Below are 22,765 nucleotides of genomic sequence, written 5' to 3'. Positions count from 1 at the left end.
GCCAGAGGCAAAAGTGACTGCCTCATTGGTTGAGGCAGCCCTGGAGATGTCGGAGGAAGGTGGAGGGAGGGGACCCTCCGGAGGGGACCCTTCCTCCACCTTCCTCCGACATGTGCAGAATTTGGGACTGTGTGTTCTGTGGGAAGACGTACAAAAGGAGTGAAGGCCCCGTTCCCTGCGTTGGGGAGCCGTGCCCCGGAACACAGCCAGGTAGCTAGGACTCCAGCTCTTGGGGTCCGAGACGGTGAATCCAGGGAGGGAGGAGACAGAGGACAAGCCCAGAATGAGGTGTGAGAACCCAGGAGAGGACTGAGGGACATCAGCCCAACTCCGCTACCACAGACTCAGAGGGTCAGGAATATGGGGCCTTACCCAGTGCCATGGGTTGGTAACAGAGCCCGGACCTGCCCTTAGGTCTCTGAATTCTTTGCCTGGGACACTCCTCACCTCATAACACCATCTCCTGTGTTTTATTTTAGAAAAATCCTTTATTCTGAGTTTCTCACCCAACCAAAAGGAAGGACGTGATCTTCCCTCAGAAGGGCTGTGGGTCTGGTGTCACCTTGGATTCTATAGTTAATCCCAAATGTGAGCTATTGGCTGCGGTGTTCCTTTTTCCCCTCCAATGAACCGAGAGAGTGGTCAGGCCGGTTACAGCTCCTCTGCATTCTTCGGGAGCTGTCCTGTGAAGCTTGTGCTTGAGTCTGGATCATTTGGGGCCCTGAGGAAAACCTTCTAGGCCCAGTGTCGCTCCAGGTCTGTCTGTCTGAGAGTAACAGAAACTCATATATCCGGGGAATCTGGAATGCGGCCCAAGCGGTGAATTAACCCGAGAGAGGATGGTTCCCCTCGCCAGCCAGGGAAGACTGTTCTGGGGGACTCACCAGAGATTTTGCTGAAACTGAACTTGTTTAGGGGCTAATCCACTCTGGGACTCTCCTGAAGATAATTTGTAAGTCTTTCTTCGCTTTTTGAACTTTAATATTAGCATTGATTTTGGAATAGGTAGTAATGATATTCAGATGGCTCACAGTTCTGAAGTGCAAAAGGGTAGGCAGTACCATGTTTCCCTTTTCCCCAGGCAGCCAGCTCCATCATGTAGAAGCAGCCAGAGGTAATGCGTAATTTGCATCCTCTAGGGGAGAACCTGTCTGATGAACACTAGTTGTTGTTGGTGTCAGGAATTTTCTGTAAGACAGTATGAGCTGGGGTTCATTCCTCCTGAATCCTAGCTGCTCTGGGCATCTCCCAGAGCTGCCCAGGAGCAGTGGGACAAAGATCAGCTCTGAGGGCAGGTGTGGAATCCCTAATCTGTCTCTCACTCCTTGTGGGATCTCATCCAAGTCCTGGTCTTGCACTGACTGACCCCGTCTAAAAGATCTGGGAGCAATAAAAGAACCTCCTTTACAAGTGGGTTGGGAGGTTGAGAGGGTGACATGACGTCACATGCGTCTACAGGACATTCTCAGGCACGTGTGTTACACAAATAATTCTTTTTTTTTTTTCCTTAAACTTGAGTTTAAACTTTATTCCTTTTTCTTTTTTTTTTTAAGTTAACCATTTAATTAATTTATTTATTTTTGGCTGCGTTGAGTCTTTGTTGCTGTGCGTGGGCTTTTTCTAGTCTCAGCGAGCGGGGACTACTCTTCGTTGCAGTGCGCGGTTTTCTCATTGCGGTGGCGTCTCTTGTTGCGGAGCATGGGCTCTAGGCGCGCGGGCTTCAGTCGCTGTGGCACGTGGGCTCAGTAGTTGTGGCTCGCGGGCTCTAGAGCACAGCCTCAGTAGTTGTGGCACACGGGCTTAGTTGCTCCACAGTGTGTGGGATCTTCCCGGACCAGGGATCGAACCCATGTCCCCTGCATTGGCAGGCGGATTCTTAACCACTGCACCACCAGGGAAGTCCCCGCAAATAATTCTTGATATTACCTGTTCATGGTCTGGCTTCCCCACTAGAACCGGGCCCCTGCAGGGCAAGGCTGTGTCTGTCACCAGCACCACTGGATGCACTGTCCCCGGCACAGAGGTTGGCCCGTGGCAGACACTCAATAAATCACCATCACCACTAATATTTTGAAGCACTTGCTAGGTGCCAGGCACTGTAACAAGCTCACTGCAGATGAGCTCACAATTGCCGCTCTCTGAGGTAGTTGCTGCTCCATTGCTGCTGTGTAGATGAGGACGTGGAGACTCAGAGGGGTTGCCCCCAGCTACAGAGCAGCCACTCCAGGATTACATTTCTGGCAGTCCAGGGCTGACCAACTCTTCCCGACTTTCCCAGGACCATCCTGGTTTTAAAATGGAAAGATCCACCTCCCAAAAAAGCAGAAGGTCCAGGCCAGGGTGAAATGAGTGAGATACTCACCTTGGGCACAAAATTTAAGGCGGGGGCCGAACACTCATTAATCAAGAGAAATAATATTTTAATGCAGCATTTTAAAAATAATCAAAATTAATGTAAAAAATTCAAGATGAACAAAATAACACAATTTAAATAAAGAAAGGATCAGTGTCAGTGAGGATCACTACTCCCCTGCTGAGGGAAAAGCATGAACTGCTCCAGGCGGGTCAATGGAGAGAGGGAGGCCAGCCCCTTGTCCCCCTCCCACCAGTTGGGACCCGGGACCTGTCCTTCTGGTCTTACTTCGCTTTGGGCAAGTGGGCGGGAAATGTCTAGGAGAAGTAGGAGTAGCTGCTGCAAAGCAGAAGGAATGGCTGGGCTTAGAGGAATTCCAAGAAGTGGTATTCCCTCCAAGAGAAGTGCAGGCTAGCAAGGGGAAGGCTGAGGGAGGGAAGCTGTAACAGGAGACAAGAGAGTGTTTTCTCTTAGCCTCAGCGGGAGAGAGGACCATCTCTGTTGAGAAATGCTTCAAGAAGCCCACTTGCTGTACAGGCTGCAGACCCAGAGCATCACTGACAGCTGGAGTCAGAGAAAAGGGAAAGCTGTTGTCTAACAGAGGAAAGAGCGCTGAATTGGAGCTGGGCTGGAGGATCCTGGAGGGGAGAGGGGAGACAGAGAAGGATGCTACTGTGGTAACTTGATGTGACCCCTCCCTATGGTCTCCCATCTTCATCTTGAATTATATTGGCAACCATCACAAATTGTTGGGGGTGAGATCTGTCACAAGACTGCCGAAGCCAGGGTATGTGCAGCCCCCAGTCCCACTTCTGGATTTCGTTAACGTCGCATCTGCAGGAAATGGATGCATTCTCTCTTTCTCGGAAGGTTGGCTCATCTGTGACTGTTAGCCAGCAATTAAGCAATTCCAGAGTGATTTTGCTATTGACTGGATGCCTATTTTTGTATCCACTTTAGTTCTCTGTAGATATGGGATATCAGTAGTTCTCTCCCAAGTTATTATAGTGGTTTTGCCACTTGGTAGAGATTTATGGAGCTCATTTTGGGGCTCTCAGAAAGTCAAACTCTTGATTTTATCCCTGAACCTGTTTCTCTCTCATCCACCCTATCCCAGTAAATGGCACCACCATCTACCCAGCTGTTCAAGCTAATTCCTGGCAGTCTCTGTAGATTTCTTTCTTTTCCTTCCATCCCATCCATCAGCGAGTCAGGTGGTCTTGCCTCCAAGCATGGTGGCCTAGGATGACCAACCACTCAGGCCAGGGATTTTTCCATTTTAGCACTTAAAGGTCCCATGTTCTGGGAAACCCCTTAGTCCGAGGCCAACTGGAGCAGTCGGTCACCCTAATCTGCTATGGCCACTCTAGTCCAGTTTGCACTACTGCATACTCTCCTAGCTGGCCTCCCTGCTTTGCTCTGGACCCACAGCCATGCTCCATACAACGGCAGAGTAAGCTTTTAGACAACTGACCCGGGATTTGACACCCTCCAATGCACTTGAACCCACAGGCAGCCCTCAGCACATTCTCTCAAGGCCTTGTATGATGGGCTGTGGCCTCACTCTCGCCTCTCTGGTACAGCACTTCCTCAGTCACCAAACTGGGACTACCACCTCATTATGACAAGTCCCCTCACCCCACGCACATCTGCCCTCACTGTCCCCTCTTCCCAGGATGCTGTCCCCAGATCTCCACATGAGGCCTGCTTCTTATCATTCAGGTCTTGGTGCAAATGTCACCATCTCAGAAAAGACTCTGCTACCACCCAGATCTATAGTGGCCTCCCCCCAAAATTGTCACGCTTTATCCCATAACTCTGTTATATTCTCCTTATGTATGTGTCACTACTAAAGCAATTGTATGTGTTTTTTTGTTTGCTTGTTTTTTTATAAATTTATTTATTTATTTATTTTTGGCTGCGTTGGGTCTTTGTTGCTGCACACAGGCTTTCTCTAGTTGCGGCGAGTGGGGGCTACTCTTCGTTGCGGTGTGCAGGCTTCTCATTGTGGTGGCTTCTCTTGTTGCGGAGCACGGGCCTAGGTGTGTGGGCTTCAGTAGTTGTAGCACGCGGGCTCAGTAGTTGTGGCTCGCGGGCTTAGTTGCTCCGCGGCATGTGGGATCTTCCCGGACCAGGGCTCGAACCCGCGTCCCCTGCCTTAGCAGGCGGGTTCTTAACCACTGCACCACCAGGGAAGCCCAACTGTATGTGTTTTTGTTTATTTATTGCCTTTCACCTCCTCTCTGCTCCCCCCAAGATGTAAACTCCTTGATAGCAGGAACTTTCTTTCCCTCATTCTCCCCAACATGTAGAACAGTGCCTGGCACGCAGTCGGTGCTTAATAAATGAGTGGAAGCAGGGCCTCCCTTCACAGGTTTCAAATCTGCAGAGGGAATGGTTTCCATCCTCCAGGAGCTTTGAGTATTTAAGGGCTGGAGGACACAGTAGCAGAAGGAGGACATGTGATTAAGTATTATCTGAGTCGTTCAAAGGAAAAGAGCGTCCCCCGAGTAGGCTGAGTCCTGAAGGAAAATGCGATTTCCAGAGGCAAAGTTAAGGACACTCCAAGGGCATTCCCCACATGTGGAAGATGGAGGCGGGAACAGCTGCACACAGGAGTCTGCCCTTGGCTTGACTTTCAGAGTTTGCATAAAGTCACCAAATGCCTGGGTGATTAAATCTCTACTGGAGTAGCAGGGAGCCACAGAAAGCTCTAGAGCAATATACCTGAGAACTATTTTGGGGAAAGTCACTGGGGATGGCAGGGAGAATTATCGGTCTGCTGCAATACTGATGCTCCTGTGAGGACTGGGAGAAAGGAAAACGCAGGGAACACTCAGAGGGAAGAATCACTAGGGTTTTGGGGCAGTTTGGATCTTTGTGGCAAAGGGGAAATAAATAGCCAACCAATTACCTAATTCTATTGATTCGCAATAGAATCAGTTGGAATTGATCAATAGATCAGGCAGCTGCAGAAATCGATAGGCTAGGGAAAGCCAATAGAGACACCAATAGAATTAGGTAAGTGGTTGGATTTTTTGGTAAAGAAGAGGGCCCCTGAAAGGTGACAGTGTCTGGGTTGCAGGGTAGAGAGGGATCTCTGTGGGAGGGACTGGTTTGGGAGGGTCTCTGATAAAATGGTTTTGCAGACTGTTGCATATGGGGTGCTGGTGGGATGTCCAGGTGATGCTCCAGGGCAGCTTTAGGACCCATGGGGCTGGGAAAAGAGATGTACAAGTCACTCCTTCCACAGGAAGAGATTCTTAAACTTTTGGGGTCAAGGACCCTGTGGATATGAAAAAAGATTGGATCCAGTCCCTAGAAAAATGCACAGATCCACATACTCTGGAAAAACTTGCATTCAAGTTCAACTCAGTTGTCAAATGAGTGTTTTTTGTTTGTTTATCTTTTGTGTGCCCTGGAGATTGGTTTTTGTGTATGGAAAGGATTATTCTGAAAAGATTTCAGTCTTTATTTTTATTTTATTTATTTATTTTTAATAAATTTATTCATTTATTTTTGGCTGCATTGAGTCTTCGTTGCTGCACGTGGGCTTTCTCTAGTTGCGGCGAGCGGGGGCTACTCTTTGTTGTGGTACATGGGCTTCTCGCTGTCGTGGCTTCTCTTGTTGCGGAGCATGGGCTCTAGGGCGTGTGGGCTTCCGTAGTGGCACACGGGCTCAGTAGTTGTGGCTCACAGGCTCTAGAATGCAGGCTCAGTAGTTGTGGTGCACGGGCTTAGTTGCTCCGTGGCATGTGGTATCTTCCCGGACCGGGGATCGAACCCGTGTCCCCTGCATTGGCAGGCAGATTCTCAACCACTGCATCACCAGGGAAGCCCGATTTCAGTTTTTAAAATCTCATTTTAAATTTGTTCAAGTTTCAAATTTTGAAAACTCTTCTTTTTGCTCATCTTAAATTCAGTTTATAAATATCTTTTTACTATTTATAAATCTACCAAAGTTTAAACAACTAATTTTAAAATCACTTTATTTACATTTTAAACTTCATTTATACTTTCAGTATGTTTGGTTTCTTTAAGTTATTGCAATTGTCAAATATAACAAACCTTCCAAGATATTTACCTCATTTTTATAAATCTAACAAATTAAACCTTAAAGTGATGGATTTTAAGTACTCTTAAGTGTTCCAATATGATTTACAAACTGAATAAAATTTCAGTTTTAGGGACTTCCTTGGTGGCACAGTGGATAAATTCTGCACTCCCAATGCAAGGGGCCCGGATTTGATCCCTGGTCAGGGAATTAGATCCCACATGCCTGCCACAACTAAGAATTCGAATGCCACAACTAAGGAGCCCACGTGCTGCAACTAAGGAGCCCACCTGCTTCAACTGAGAGCAGGTGCAACCAAAATAAATAAATAAATATTTTTAAAAATTATTTTTTTAAAAATTCAATTTAAATTCACAAGTCTAAATCAATTATGCAATTACCTATTTTAAATGAAAATCTCTGGGTTAACCTATTGTAAATACTAATATGCTAAATTGTATGTAACACTTCAAGATATTAAAAGAACAGATACATACAGATTATTTCTAAATTTATCACAAAAATGTTGCTATTCTAGGTTTGATTTACTTTGCAGCTCTTCTTAATTCTAAACCTCTCCCAGGGTTAATTTTGTTTACCCATCAAGGGAAAAAAATTCATGTTACTCCAGTCCTGAGCTTTTTTTCATAGTCATTATCTTAAGGTCTCCAACAATCTAGAAGGAGTAATCCCAAGAATCTGTGTCTCCACCCATGTTGCTACATTTTAAGATTACATTTTTTTAAAAATCAGATTTGATTTCCTGAACTTCAGTTTTTTGTTCTCAGGATACTTAAATATCTTTTCTGTTTAACCACGAAGAAGACCTTGAACTTGATGGAATTCTTTCTTCTTTTATGTGGTCCACTCTGGTGGCACCCCACAGCTCACAGGTAGTACCAGAATGTCGGGTGGGATCCTCCAAGGCTCTGCTGAGTCCACAACAATCTTGGGCCACTCCCGTGACAGCAGCAAGGCTGTTAAGAGGCCCACGGACCCCAACTTATGACCCCCAAGTGGGATTAACATTGAATTTAGAGAAAGAAGAGAAGAGAACTTGTTCAAAGGGGGTGAACGAGTCGTGGGGGGCAAGGGTCAACCATCAGAGGCAACACAAATTGAGCCAGAACAGTGCAATGTCATAGAAGCCACAGCCTCAAGAAAGGAGCATTTATTAGAAATGTCAGTACAACTAGAAAGGTTGAGATGGATGAGGACTTGAGATGGATGAGGTTGGATTATCAGAGCTTGGTTTCCAAAACTGACCATTAGCTGAAGCTTCTCTGGTCCCGGGCACAAAGGTCAGCAGCCTTGCAGGAGGGTGTTTGGATATATTAGAATGCCTGGGTCCCCCATACTATATTATAGTCCAAGAGGCAGCCTGTATGTTTCCACACAGGCTCCATATTGTCATGTCAGGCATTTCAAATTTCTGTCAAACTCCCTTAATCTGTTATCCTGGGTTCTGGAAGAAGAAATCGATCGTTTGACCTTCCTTCAGGTCACTTTCCTATGTCTCTCTTTTTTTTTAAATAAATTTATTTATTTATTTACTTATTTTTGGCTGCATTGGGTCTTCGTTGCCGCGCATGGGCTTTCTCTAGTTGCGGCGAGCGGGGGGCTACTCTTCATTGCGGTGTGCGGGCTTCTCATTGCAGTGGCTTCTCTTGTTGCCGAGCGCGGTCTCTAGGCACTCGGGCTTCAGTAGTTGCAGCATGTGGGCTCAATAGTTGTGGCTCGCGGGCTCTAGAGTGCAGGCTCAGTAGTTGTGGCCCACGGGCTTTGTTGCTCCGTGGCACGTGGGATCTTCCTGGACCAGGGATCGAACCCGTGTCCCCTGCATTGTCAGGCAGATTCTTAACCACTACACCACCAGGGAAGTCCCTCCTATGTCTCTTGAAGAGAGCAATTAATTAATCTTTACACTATGAGCCTCCTAAACAGGAGTAGAGACCAGTGCCACATAGTAGACGGAACAGAGAATCAGGGCATAAATTGCAGAGTGGCAGTCTCCACTCATTTTGAAGAAAACAGAAACACTCTAGCTTGGGATTTGTCAACCTTGGCACTAATGACATTTGTGGCTGGATCATTCTTCGTGCGGGGCTGTGCAGTGCAGGCTGTTTAGCAGCAAACCTAGACTCTACCCACTCCATGCCAGTAACATCCCCTCTTCCAGCTGTGTTTAGGGGGGGAGCTGGCATGAGTGGGGCTGTTGAACCCTGAGGTGGGAGCTGGGTGGAGTAGATTTAGAGAGGCTGAAGGCTAGGCTACATCTTGGCTTACCTGTGTAATGCCTAATATCTTCCTCTTTCTCAGGCGGCAGCAGTTTCCAGCTCTTTCCAATTGCATCCTTCCCTTTATGAAGACAGCTGTGGGGTCCCAGGGACCTAGAACCACAGTGTGCTTGGTTTCCTTAAAAGTCCTGGGTGAACAGAGCTGGTCTCTGGGTCAGTGGAGGAGGGTGGGGTGTCAGGCACCCCATGCTTGGCAGATAGTGATGAAGGAAGTCAGAGTGATCCAACAAGGAGGAAGTAGAGCAAAGGGGAGAGTCCCTGTGCCTAGAATAACAGTGGTGTTCTCGTCTGTCACTGAGCCTCTCACTGGGGGACACCTGTTCAAGAGCTTGTGTCCCATTGGAGCAGTAGTTAATCTGGGTTTGAATTCTGATTGGACCAGAAACTAACTTTGTAACTTTGGGCAAAATATGGAAGCCTCTCTGAGCCCAAGCTCTTCATCTGTAAGATGGAGATTAAATGACTGGACTGCTTAGGTTATGAAAGTTAAATGATGAGTCTTGTGGTTTGTCACAAAGTTTAGAGAAGAAAAGCAATAGGTTTTGGTATCCTGGGTTCCTGTGCTTTGCCATTACTAGCTGTGTGATTTTAGGTACTCTGCAAAATGTGGATGGGATCAAGTTTATAAGTCAATTATGAAGATTAAATGAGATAAATCCAAACCCTGGGCCATCACATGTTACTCCACTCTTGGCAAATACGGTGATTTCAAGAGCCTCGGGGATATTCTATTTACTCAGCAGATGCTCCAGCTCCACCTCCCCCAGGCAAAGTGTGGGCAGGGCCTTGTGTGAATTGGAGCCTTGGGGATGCCCCTGGCATTGCCTCCAGAATTACACGACCTCCTTACCTCCTTCCCCCACCCCACTTGCTCTTGGAGATTTAGGATAGGAGGGGAGGGTAGTCCTCCTTAGGGTGTTCAGGGCCACCCCATCCTTAGGGAAGCACTCACAAGACCCTATTAACGCGGGAGAGAACCACCTAGTTCCCCATACACAACTCTCTTTTTGCAAGATGCAGGACAGTCTGGAGAGGGAGGAGGAGCTCTCAGCAAGACTGGGAAGAGGCATCTGCAAGTTGTGGCCTCAACAACTTCAAAGAAAATTTAATGACAAAGAAAAACACTCACAACATAATAAAGAGAAAAATAAGAAAATCAAAGCTTCTGTAGAGCGTGATAACTGTTCTACTAACATCTCTGTAGGCCATCTCATTTCCATGCCAATGGTGCCCAAGTAACCACATTTACATTTGTTTAATGAGGAAGGTCTCAAAGATCTTAAAGATCCCAACTCTAACATTCTCTGAGTTTTAAAGTTTAGCCCCTGCCCCTCCCTTGGTAGCCTGTTGAAGGATTCTGGTTTTGTCAGCACAGTGGCATTTTTTGTTAGATTAGCTTTGTTTTGCATGTAAGCTTTCTTTGCATGAATATTTTAGGGCAGGGCAAGCTCTAGCCATTGCGCCTGTAGCCCCACTACTCCCTATCATCCTGCAGCGGCCACTCCTACATTGACCTGCTTGGAATGGAGCCATTTGAATATCATTCCTTTCAATAAAATTCATCAGATTCCTACTGGGTATTAGGAATTTACTAGACCCAGTGAACAAGATAAACCCTCCCTCATGGAACTTATGGTCTATAGACAATGGAAAAAGTAAAAAATATACAACAATGTTACGTGGTGATGAGCATGAAGAAAAGGAAAACAAGACAAAATAATGGGTTAAATAGCCCCCAATTGGTCAGGGAAGGTTTTTCAGAGGAGATAATATTTGAGCAGAGATCTGAGTGAAGCAAGGAAACAAGTTGTACAATACCCGTGCCATGCAGGCAGAGAGATCAGCAAGGTCAGTGGCCCTGGGATAGGAACATATCCAAGTTTACAAAACAGCAGGAGGGCTGATGTGGCTGGAGTGAAGGAAATGAGGTTAGACCAGCCATATGTGGAGGGCCTGGGAAGACTTTATTATTTATTTATTTATTTATTTATTTTTTTAACATCTTTATTAGAGCATAATTGCTTTACAATGGTGTGTCAGTTTCTGCTTTATAACAAAGTGAATCACTTATACATATACATATGTCCCCATATCTCTTCCCTCTTGCATCTCCCTCCCTCCCACCCTACCTATCCCACCCCTCTAGGTGGTCACAAAGCACCGAGCTAACCTCCCTGTGCTATGCGGCTGCTTCCCACTAGCTATCTATTTTACATTTGGTAGTGTATATATGTCCATGCCACTCTCTCACTTTGTCCCAGCTTAACCTTCCCCCTCCCCGTATCCTCAAGTCCATTCTCTAGTAGGTCTGCATCTTTATTCCCATCTTGCCCCTAGGTTCTTCTGACCTTTTTTTTTTTTCTTAGATTCCATGTATATGTGTTAGCATACGGTGTTTGTTTTTCTCTTTCTGACTTACTTCACTTTGGATGACAGTCTCTAGGTCCATCCACCTCACTACAAATAACTGAGTTTCGTTCCTTTTTATGGCTGAGTAATATTCCATTGTATATATGTGCCACATCTTCTTTACCCATTCATCTGTTGATGGACACTTAGGTTGTTTTCATGTCCTGGCTATTGTAAATAGAGCTGCAATGAACATTTTGGTACGTGACTCTTTCTGAATTATGGTTTTCTCAGGGTATATGCCCAGTAGTGGAATTGCTGGGTCGTATGGTAGTTCTATTTTTAGTTTTTTAAGGAACCTCCATACTGTTCTCCATAGTGGCTGTATCAATCTACATTCCCACCAACAGTGCAAGAGGGTTCCCTTTTCTCCACACCCTCTCCAAAATTTATTGTTTGTAGATTTTGTTGATGATGGCCATTCTGACCGGTATGAGATGATATCTCATTGTAGTTTTGATTTGCATTTCTCTAATGATTAATGATGTTGAGCATTCTTTCATGTGTCTGTTGGCAATCTGTATATCTTCTTTGGAGAAATGCTATTTAGGTCTTCTGCCCATTTTTGGATTGGGTTGTTCGTTTTTTTGTTATTGAGCTGCATGAGCTGCTTGTAAATCTTGGAGATTAATCCTTTGTCAGTTGCTTCATTTGCAAATATTTTCTCCCATTCTGATGGTTGTCTTTTGGTCTTGTTTATGGTTTCCTTTGCTGTGCAAAAGCTTTTCAGTTTCATTAGGTCGCATTTGTTTATTTTTGTTTTTATTTCCATTTCTCTAGGAGGTGGGTCAAAAAGGATCTTGTTTCGTTTTATGTCATAGAGTGCTCTGCCTATGTTTTCCTCTAAGAGTTTGATAGTGTCTGGCCTTACACTTAGGTCTTTAATCCATTTTGAGTTTATTTTTGTGCATGGTGTCAGGGAGTGTTCTAATTTCATACTTTTACATGTATCTGTCCAATTTTCCCAGCACCACTTATTGAAGAGGCTGTCTTTTCTCCACTGTATATGCTTGCCTCCTTTATCAAAGATAAGGTGACCATATGTGCATGGGTTTATCTCTGGGCTTTCTATCCTGTTCCATTGATCTATATTTCTGTTTTTATGCCAGTACCATACTGTCTTGATTACTGTAGCTTTGTAGTATAGTATAAAGTCAGTGAGTCTGATTCTTCCAGCTCCTTTTTTCTTTCTCAAGATTGCTTTGGCTATTTGGGGTCTTTTGTGTTTCCATACAAATTGTGAAATTTTTTGTTCTAGTTCTGCAAAAAATGCCAGTGGTAGTTTGATAAGGATTGCATTGAATCTGTAGATTGCTTTGGGTACTAGAGTCATTTTCACAATGTTGATTCTTCCAATCCAAGAACATGGTATATCTTTCCATCTATTTGTATCATCTTTAATTTCTTTCATCAGTGTCTTATAATTTTCTGCATGCAGGTCTTTTGTCTCCTTAGGTAGGTTTATTCCTAGATATTTTATTCTTTTTGTTGCAATGGTAAATGGGGGTGTTTTCTTAATTTCACTTTCAGATTTTTCATCATTTGTGTATAAGAATGCAAGAGATTTCTGTGCATCAATTTTGTATCCTGCTACTTTACCAAATTCATTGATTAGCTCTAGTAGTTTTCTGGTAGCATCTTTAGGATTCTCTATGTATAGTATCATGTCATCTGCAAACAGTACAGCTTTACCTCTTCTTTCCAATTTGGATTCCTTTTATTTCTTTTTCTTCTCTGATTGCTGTGACTAAAACTTCCAAAACTATGTTGAATAATAGTGGTGAGAGTGGGCAACCTTGTCTTGTTCCTGATCTTAGTGGAAATGATTCCAGTTTTTCACCATTGAGGACGATGTTGGCTATGGGTTTGTCATATATGGCCTTTATTATGTTGAGGAAAGTTCCCTCTATGCCTACTTTCTGGAGGGTTTTTATCATAAATGGGTGTTGAATTTTGTCAAAAGCTTTCTCTGCATCTATTGAGATGATCATATGGTTTTTCTCCTTCAATCTGTTAATATGGTGTATCATGTTGATTGATTTGCATATATTGAAGAATCCTTGCATTCCTGGGATAAACCCCGCTTGATCATAATGTATGATCCTTTTAATGTGCTGTTGGATTCTGTTTGCTAGTATTTTGTTGAGGATTTTTGCATCTATGTTCATCAGTGATATTGGCCTGTAGTTTTCTTTCTTTCTGGGAAGACTTTAGATTGTGTTGTAAGTGGGATGGGGAGACACGGGAAGGCTCGAGTAGGAAAGGACATGATCTAGTTCATGTCAAATATTTCTTTGGCTGCTATATTGGAGAATAGACTGTAGAGGGATTGGAGCAGACCCAGAAAGCCCATTAAGACACTAGAAATAATCCAGTGAGAGAAGAAGATGGGCAGGCTAGCATGGTAACAGAGATGGTGAGAAGTGATTACTTGGAGGTTTTTTGTGTTTTTTTTAATATATTGTGCTGTATGAGTTCTTTATATATTTTGGATATTATCCCCCTTATTGGACATGTCATTTGCCAATATCTTCTCCCATTCAGTGGATTGCCTTTTCATTTTATTGATGGTTTCCTTGCTGTGCAAAAAGCTTTTTAGTTTGATGTAGTCCAATTTGTTTATTTTTGCTTTTGTTGCCCTTGCCTGAGGAGACAGATCCAAAAAGATACAGCTAAGACCAGTGTCAAAGAGCTTACTGCCTATGTTGTCTTCTAAAGTTCTTATGGTTTCAGGTCTTAACATTTAAGTCTTTAATCCATTTTGAGTTTCTTTTTGTGTATGGTGTAAGAAGGTGGTCTAATTTCATTCTTTACATGTGACTGTCTAGTTTTCCCAGCATCATTTATTGAAGAGACTGTTTTTTTCCCCATTGTATATTCTTGGCTCCTTTGTCATAGATTAATTGACCATATAAGTGTAGGTTTACTTCTGGGCTCTCTATTCTGTTCCATTGATCTATGTGTCTATTTTTACGCCAGTACTATGATGTTTTGATTACTGTAACTTTGTAGTATAGTTTGGAATCAGGGGGTGTAATGGTTCCAGCTTTGTTATTCTTTTTCAAGATTGCTTTTGCTATTTGGGGTCTTTTGTGGTTACATACAAATTTTAGAATTATTTGATCTAGTTCTCTGGAAAATGCCATGGGTATTTTTATAGAGATTACTTTGAATCTGTAGATTATTTTGGGTAGTATAAACATTTTAACATGAGTATGGACTATCTTTTCATTTATTTGTGTTGTCTTCAATTTCTTTCATCAATGTCTTACAGTTTTAAGAGTACAGGTCTTTTACTCCTTGGTTAAATTTATTCCTAGGTATTTTATTCTTTTTGATGCAATTGTAAATGCTATTGTTTTCTTAATTTCTCTTTCTGATAGTTTATTATTTCTTAATTGTTTTCTTAATTTCTCTTTCTGATAGTTTATTGTCTGTGTATAGAAATGCAACATATTTCTGTATATTAATTTTAATTTAATTTAATTTTATTTTGGAGTATAGTTGATTAACAATGTTGTGTTAGTTTCAGATGTACAGCAAGGTGTGTATATTAATTTTGTATCCTGCAACTTTACTGAATTCACTTATTAGGTCTAATAGTTTTTTGGTGGAGTCTTTAGGGTTTTCTATATATAGTATCATATCATCTGCTAATAGTGATAGTTTTGCTTCTTCCCTTCCAATTTGAATGTCTTTTATTTATTTTTCTTGTTTGATTGCTGTAGCTAGGACTTCCAATACTATGTTGCATAAAAGTGGTGAGCTGGGCATCCTTGTATTGTTCCTGATCTCAGAAGAAAAGCTTCCAACTTTTCACCATTGAGTATGATGTTACCTGTGGGTTTGTCATAAATGGCCTTTATTATGTTGAGGTGTGTTCCCTCTATACTGACTTTATTGAAAGTTTTCATCATCAGTGGATGTTGAACTTTGTCAAATGCTTTTTCTGTGTATGTTGAGATGATAATATGATTTTTATCCTTTGTTTTGTTAATGTGATGTATCATGTTGATTTGTGAATATTGAATCATCCTTACACCCCTGGAATAAATCCCATGTGATCATGGTGTATAAGCCTTTTAATGTGTTGTTGAATTCTGTTTGCTAATATTTTGTTGAGGATTTTTGCATCTATTTTTATCAGGGATATTGGCATGCAATTTTCTTTCTTTTTCTTTTTCTTTTTTGTGGTGCCTGTCTAATTTTGGTATCAGGGTAATGCTGGCCTCATAGAATGAGTTTGGAAACATTCCTTCCTCTTCAGTTTTTAAAAATAATTTGGGAAAGATAGGTATTACATCGTTTTAAATTTTATTCTCTAAAGTTTTTGATCTGAGCAATTGAGTGACCCATTACTGAGATGAGGAAGTCTGGGGGAGTCAGGAGTGGAGTTTAGGTCAGGTCAAGTTTGAAAGCCTTGCGAGATATGCCTATAATGGGGACTGTTGAGAGGCAGTTGGAAATTTATGTCTGAAGCTCAGGTAGGTCCAGGGGGGAGATAATGTATCTGGGAGTTGTCAGCATAGAGATGGCATTTAAAGGCATTTAATGACAAGGGCATGACCCATGACCTAACGGTGGTCCTGACCAGCATTTTTAAAAAAAGAAAATAGATAATAAAAAATTTCACAGTTTGATGTACATAGTAAGGTTGGTCATTGTTTTGTGAAATATTTTATTTCAGTTGTGTTTGTGTACATGCACAAACTGGGTCAGGATATAAAATGTATTTCTTACTGTGAGTCATGGTCAAAAGTTTGAAGGTCATTGATCTAAGGGCTGAGTGGAAGAGAACTGAGGACTGATCCCTGGGACACTTTGACATGTAAAGGTCAGGAAAGGACTCCAACAAGCAACTCATGAGAAGGAATGACTGGTCATGATGTAGGAGGAACATTAAGAAAGAAGCTAAGCAATCAAACATTCGAGTCAGAGACAGGGATCATGTGTCTCAAAAATGCTATCACAAGGTTAAGATGACCAAGCACTAAACATGGGATTAGCAACATGGAAGGTGATGGTGATCTTTTTTTTTTTTAATTTATTTATTTATTTATTTATTTATTTTTGGCTGCGTTGGGTCTTCGTTGCTGCACGCGGGCTTTTTCTAGTTGTGGTGAGTGGGGGCTCCTCTTCGTTGTGGTGCGTGGCTTTCTCATTGCGGTGGCTTCTCTTGTTGCGGAGCACGGGCTCTAGGTGCGCGGGCTTCAGTAGTTGCTGCACGTGGACTCAGTAGTTGTGGCTTGCGGGCTCTAGAGCACAGGCTCAGTAGTTGTGACGCACGGGGCTTAGTTGCTCCGTGGCATGTGGGATCTTCCCGGACCAGGGATTGAACCCGTGTCCCCTGCATTGGCAGGCGGATTCTTAACCACTGTGCCACCAGGGAAGCCCAGTGATGGTGATCTTGATAAAGCTCTTTTAGTGGCATACTGGGGGCCAAAGCCTCGTTAGAATGGGTTCAAGAGAGAATGGGATGGAAGAAAGAAGTAAAGACAGAATGTGGATGACTCAAGGAGTTTTGCTAAAAGAAGAGCAAGAGAAATGGGACGGTAGCTAAGAGGGGGATGCGAGGTCAAGGAGGAGGATGGTTTCGAAAGATGGCAGAAAACCCAGCAAGTTGTATGCCAATGAGAAAGATTCCCACGTGTGTGCCAATGGGAAAAATCCCCACTGAGGAAAGAACTAAATGAGGCAGGTGGGGGTTGGCACACTTTCAGGAAAGTTGTCCTGGAGCAGGTGACGGGGAGAGGATCTAGTAAAGGGTTGTCTGGGATAGGAGCCAGGAGAGCTCAGCCATGGACAAAGAGGGAGTGCAGAGTATATGGGTACAGATTCAGGGAGATGAGTTAATCTGGTGGAGGCACGGGAAGGTCTGCTCTGAGGGCTTCCATTTTCTCATCAAGATTAAAAACAGTATCATCAGCTGAGGGTGAGGTAGGGAATTAGGGATCCCTGCTCACTTGCTCAACAGAAAATGAGAAAGCCCTCCGGTGGTCTGCAGCCTGCCACTGGAACGCTGCCCACCTTCCTCCCCGACCTGTGGCTGAATGCTTGAATGTCCATGTGGTGGCTTTAGCTCTGGTCTCACTTGGGGCTTGGTATCTGCTTTCTTATTAAAATCTCTCCTTAGGGCCCTGAATCTGCCACTTAACACTCATCCGTGGTAAATAGTGAGGTCACCAAAAAGGGTGATTGTGGTTACAAACAGAATGAAGCCAGATCTGTGGAATGAGCCTGGCATGCCGGAGGTTTGTGGACCTCCAACACAGGTCCTAGTCCTGCCTCACTTTTTTGTATGAATTGGGAAAAGGTGCCCTCAATCTGGTGGCACACAGCCCAAGGCAAAAAACAAAAACAAACAAACAGACAAAAAACCCTCTGTGTGTAGGAAAATAAAAAAACTGGAAGGAAATGTACCCAAACTGTCATAGTGACTATTCATTGATAGTAACTTCCCTCCTTTTTTTGAAATTTCACAATTTTCACGCAACCGTAGGTTCCTTTTGTAATAGAAATCTTCAATAAATGTGTGTGTTTCTTTTCTTCTTTTTTTCTGAATGTGAGGACTGATTCAGGTTTTCAAACTGCAACTTGGAAATCACAGGGGTTTCACAGAGCTCCCTCCCAAATGCACCCCTGTCCCCCTCTACCCCCCAGGTTATTAGGGCTGGAAGGGAAATCGGGAGGAGGAAAGAGCATGGGAGGCTGGGGGATCAGATCATGCAGTTCTGCTTTTATCTCTTTTATCTGTTTGCACAGAAAAAAAAAAAATCACTGGAATGGTTGATTTCTAAGGTTTGTTCCAACTTAAACATTCTGTGCTTCTGTGTTAGCTGTAAATTGTTGAGATGATGGCAGCACTGCAATTTTATCTGAACAAAGGTTTCCATGGAGTTATACACAGGATGGTGCCTTAAATTCCTGGGAGAGAGGAAAGTGCTTTGACAGGTTCCCTGTGAGAGGACTCAGTAGGTACCACAGTGCATGGATCAGAAGGGGTTACTTTGGAAGTTTCTGGAAAGAATTGAAATTTGGCCGGATTACCATTAAGGGCAGGGACTGTGACTTGTGCAGTGACCCCAAATTAGAAGAGGCTCACTTCCTGAAACAAGATGAGACTAGATTTTGTTTGCTCCACTGTGGCTGCCTACAGCTTTTTTCTGAGTTACATTCAAGGGTCCCACCTCCAGCAGATCAGAAAGGATGAAATAACAGCCAACAGTAGCAGTTAAAAATGGCAAACCTCCTTGCCCTTTCTCAGGGGTTATAAAGCCTCTAGCAAGGGAGGGAAAATATCTCAATTTTACTGAGTTCCTATAAGGACAAAGAGGCTTTATTATTCCTGGTAACTAGCAGCTGTTCCCAGGATAAAATCCTCTGGGATTGCCCAGTGCAAACATGGACACATCACAGGGGCAAGGAGCCCCTCCTCACCTTCTGCATTCTGTGATGGGAGAGAGCCAGAGGGGCAACCACTAATCGTCATCAGCAGTGGGAAGGCACTGGTGTTTTGGAGAGTCGGGGCAGGAGTGTGATGTCTGCGATCAGGTGGGCTCTTGGGGGCCTTCCTTCCTGAGATGAGCCAGGTTCTGATAAAAGGGGAACTGGCACAGAGACAGGCCATGATATTGATGGCATAGGGCTGTCCTCTCTGTCATTCATTCATTCCACAAATGTCAATTTAGCTCTACTCTGAGCCAAGCACCCCTCCAGGTTTGGGGGGCACAGCAATGAGTAAGAGAAAAATATCTGCCTTCGTGCAGTGTATATTCTACTGTCATTAAGAACTTAAGTTCTAGAAAGAACTAAACAGTGACGCCAGGCAGAGGTAGTGAGCCAGCCTGCAGCTAGTATGCTGCATTTGGCCTGAGGTGTATTTTGTTTGGCTCCTCCAGTTGAGTTTTTGTAGGTTTTTGCTTTTTTTAAAATTTGAGCCAACCTCAAAAATTCTGAAATTTTAGCTAAAGGTCTTAGTTTCTGGTTTCTGAGACGTGAGAGACGTAGCAACACTGGTCCTCACTCCCAATAGCAACAATGAGCTGAAGCTGGGTAGTGGCTGCTGCTTTTAGGAGGAAATAAGTGGGTCAGTTCATTATTCTGAGACCTTCTGTTACATCCGAGCTTTTTCACTGAAGACACACCTGGCCGTGGCACTGGCTATTGGCCAGAGTTTTGGTTCGGGAGTTGTTGCACTTCTATGGAAACTATACCCTGAGCCCCACTTTCTCATGTCTGCTTTGGTTTTATTACTATTCAACAAGTATTCACTGAGAACCAGATCCTATTCTAGGCACCAGGGACACAAAGACTAGTAAGGCACAGTGTTTGCCCATCCCTGGGAGAGCTTTCCAGAGGAGGTGACAAGGGGAGAAAAGAGATGAGGCTGGAGGTGTAGGCAGAGCCATGGAGGTTCTGCTACAGCAGACTTTGGGTTCTATCTTACAAGCTAGCAATTCTCCAAGTTACGTGCATACCAGAATCACCTGTATGACTGTTGAGCCACATCTCCAGACTTTCCCATCAGAAAATCTGGGGCGGGGCTGAGAAGCTGCATTGCTGAAAAGGTCCCAGTGCTTCGGATGCTGCTAGTCTGGGAACCACACTTTAGGAACTACTGTTTAAATGACGAGGAGCTATTGTGAGTTCTCTGGTCTCTCCTGCCAGCTGGCCTGACTCTTGCTTTAATACCTTGGAAAGTATGAAACATCCTTGGCTGTTGGAGATGTGTCTGGTCCTGCTGTTAGACTGCTGCCCTGTGATTTAAATTCAAGTTAACCCAGTGCATGGAGCAGCCTTTCTCTTTAGAAACCACTGGCTCAGAGATTTGTGCTGCCAGAAAACCAGGTACAGATAGGCCTCCTTGCTATGGTTTTGGAGCAGGACAGAGGCCAACTCTGAGCTGGGTTGGGGCAAAGAAAAAAAAAGAAAAGAAGAGAAAAGGAAGAAGGAGAAGGAGAAGAAGGAGGAGGAGGAGAAGAAGGAGGAGAAGGAGAAGAAGAAGGGGAAGAAGGGAAAGAGAAAGAAAGAAAGGAAGGAAGGAAGAAGGAAAGTAAGTCTAGGGGTAGAGAAAGAACACGTTAATTTCACAGAAAACCTCCAAGCTAGAATCTTACCAGGTGGGAGGCAATGCAGGTATCAGTAAACTTTTGGGATCCTGGAGAGAATGGAAATGTCTGCACTTGAACATGAGCGTGAGTCCCTCCTTGAGTTTTGTACTTTAAGTGCTTCATGCTTCCCCCTGTGCCAGGCCCTGGACAGAAGCATAAGCTTTGGAGTTAGACAAACTGGATTTTTCTCCTCTAGTTCATGAACAATTAATAATTGAGTCACTGTGAGTATGAAATGAGATAATGCATGAGGACTAGATTTGGGGCTTGGAACAAAGAGGCTCCCCACCCAGAACTAAAGATAAGAACCACAATGGAGTCCTACTGTGTGCCAAGCTTTATATTTGGCACTGTACATGCATCAGTTAAATTAGTCTTCATGACAGTCCACTGCTGTAAGCTCTATGAGCGCAGGGACTAGGCCTTCATATAGAGCCTGACACATAGTAGGTGCTCCATAAAGGCTTCTTGACTGGCTGCTGTGGGAGGGTCCCAGTCTCTCTGTTGGCCAGAGAGAAGTGTCAGAGGAGACCTCAAATTCCAGAGGAAAATAAAATGCAGAATAATTTGTCCCCCTAGGAGAGGTGGGAGGAGAAATTGGTTATGATAAATTAAATAGCAGTGAAACAAAAGAGGGTAGCAGGGAATTTTAAGGGATCATTTACAACTTAAAAAACGGATTCAAGGTAAAAAGAAAAAAAAGAAAGCTCAAGTTACTGAGGCCTGACTCATTAAATTGATAATTATATATTGTACCTACTATGTGTTCAGAATGTGTGTATAATGTGGTAAGACGGGTTTGAGAGCAAGAGAGGCTAGGGTTTGAGATCTGGACTTTGCTTCTAGCTGTAACAGACCTTTAACAAGAAATAAATGGAATAATAGCTTTTCCCTGAGTCCCTACTATGTATTAGGCACTATGATAATACTTGATATTCATTAATTTACTAAACAACTTATAAAATATGCAAAGTTCTGCAAACTTTATTATTAGGACCTGTTAGTTATTACTCAAGCAAAGCATCCAAATCTCTTGGAAGTATTAATACTAACAATCATTACTATGGTTGATATCCTGTGTGTCAGACATGCAAGGCACTTCACATTCACCAGTTTCATAAGGTGTGAGTCTGTTACATCTGTGACTATAACTCTCTAGGGCTTATTTGTTACTAGGCACCAGCACAGTATCTGACTATTGCAAGCACTTAATAAGTGGTGCCATTACCAATTCTGCAAGGCTTCTTGATTAATTTCACATCTTATTTGAATCTGATTGAACATCATTTTATTTGAATACTCAAAACCACCTTTGGAGTGGGTTGAGTAGACATTATCTTCTTGTTGAGAGGTAGAGTGACATTGCCCCAAATCTGAGAACTCAGGGATGGAGGCCTCAGGTCCAGCACCAATTTCTTTAAACAGCATTTACTTTAAAAATCTCTGGTTACAAAAGGAAAATACGGTCTTGGAAACTATAGAAGGAAAGTCTTGCACATCTAGTTTGCTTTTACCTGATGAATGCCATAGGTTTTTTTTACATTAATTAATTAATTAATTAATTTTTGGCTGCGTTGGGTCCTCATTGCTGCGTGCGGGCTTTCTCTAGTTGTGGTGATCAGGGGCTACTCTTCGTTGCGGTGCGCAGGCTTCTCATTGTGGTGGCTTCTCTTGTTGCGGAGCATGGACTCTAGGCACACGGGCTTCAGTAGTTGTGGCATGCAGGCTCAGTACTTGTGGCACGCGGGCTCAGTACTTGTGGCTCATGGGCTCTAGAGCACAGACTCAGTAGTTGTGGTGCATGGGCTTAGTTGCTCTGTGGCATGTGGGATCTTCCCAGACCAGGGCTCAAACCCGTGTCTCCTGCATTGGCAGGCGGATTCTTACCCACTGCCCCACCAGGGAAGTCCCGCCATAGGTTTTTAACTAGTGTTCTTTTCCCCTTCTAGTTGGTGATTAGAAAACTAAGCGCCAAAGTTGCCTTAGCTCCAGCGAGTATAGATCTGCATTTTGTGTTAAGTTGAACCCCATGAGATTGAGGAAGATTTTTGATTTACAAAAATGGCAATTTCATATTGTTCCACTTAATCCATAGCACCTGCCTTTTTTCCTGCCTCAATCTTACTTCCCCACATTTCTCTTTGCCCCTTCTTTCTTCCTTATTTCTGAATCAATTTTCCTTTGTCTATTTGTAGGTTTCCTTAAATCCTTTTTGGAGCAGCATACAAATAGATAGAAATTAAACTCGCTCATTCCCACTATCAGAGATAGCCACTCTGAACATTTTTGTGCATCGCTTTCCAGAATTTTTCTCTGCATATTTATACACATATTTAAGCAAAGTTGAGAACAGCCTATAGTTATGTCAGTCTGTCTTCTGTTCCTTTAACCATTCCCCATTTAAACCTGATTCTTTGAAGTCTAGTGCTTTCTCACAACTATGTAGTACATTCTTTGACATTTCCTGAATTCTGGCTGCATCGGAGGGGATAGATACCCTGTCAGTGGGCCTGGTTGAACAATTCTAAAATTATCAACACTG

At 43.5% G+C, this 22,765-nt stretch overlaps 1 protein-coding gene across 3 annotated transcripts in view; it reads left to right on the top strand.

The window, feature by feature from the left end:
* Nucleotides 1–682: 682 nt before the first annotated feature.
* Nucleotides 683–22,765, top strand: part of SLC34A2 (solute carrier family 34 member 2) — a 61,311-nt gene continuing 39,228 nt past the window's right edge. Inside the window, exon 1 of one of the 3 annotated variants that reach the window (XM_059923240.1) lies at nucleotides 683–756. Coding sequence is in view for 1 of the 3 variants with exons in the window: in XM_059923238.1 (XP_059779221.1) it covers nucleotides 7,265–7,300 (36 nt within the window). In the remaining 2 variants the exon portion in view is untranslated. Of the gene's footprint in view, nucleotides 953–7,233; nucleotides 7,301–22,765 lie in introns of those variants that run through there. The other 2 variants (XM_059923239.1, XM_059923238.1) reach the window with 2 other exon arrangements.

The sequence above is a fragment of the Balaenoptera ricei genome, chromosome 5 (assembly GCF_028023285.1).
Source record: "Balaenoptera ricei isolate mBalRic1 chromosome 5, mBalRic1.hap2, whole genome shotgun sequence".
Classification (NCBI taxonomy): Eukaryota; Metazoa; Chordata; class Mammalia; order Artiodactyla; family Balaenopteridae; genus Balaenoptera; species Balaenoptera ricei.
Note: the sequence above shows the minus strand (reverse complement) of the source record. Positions and strands in the feature narration are given on the sequence as shown.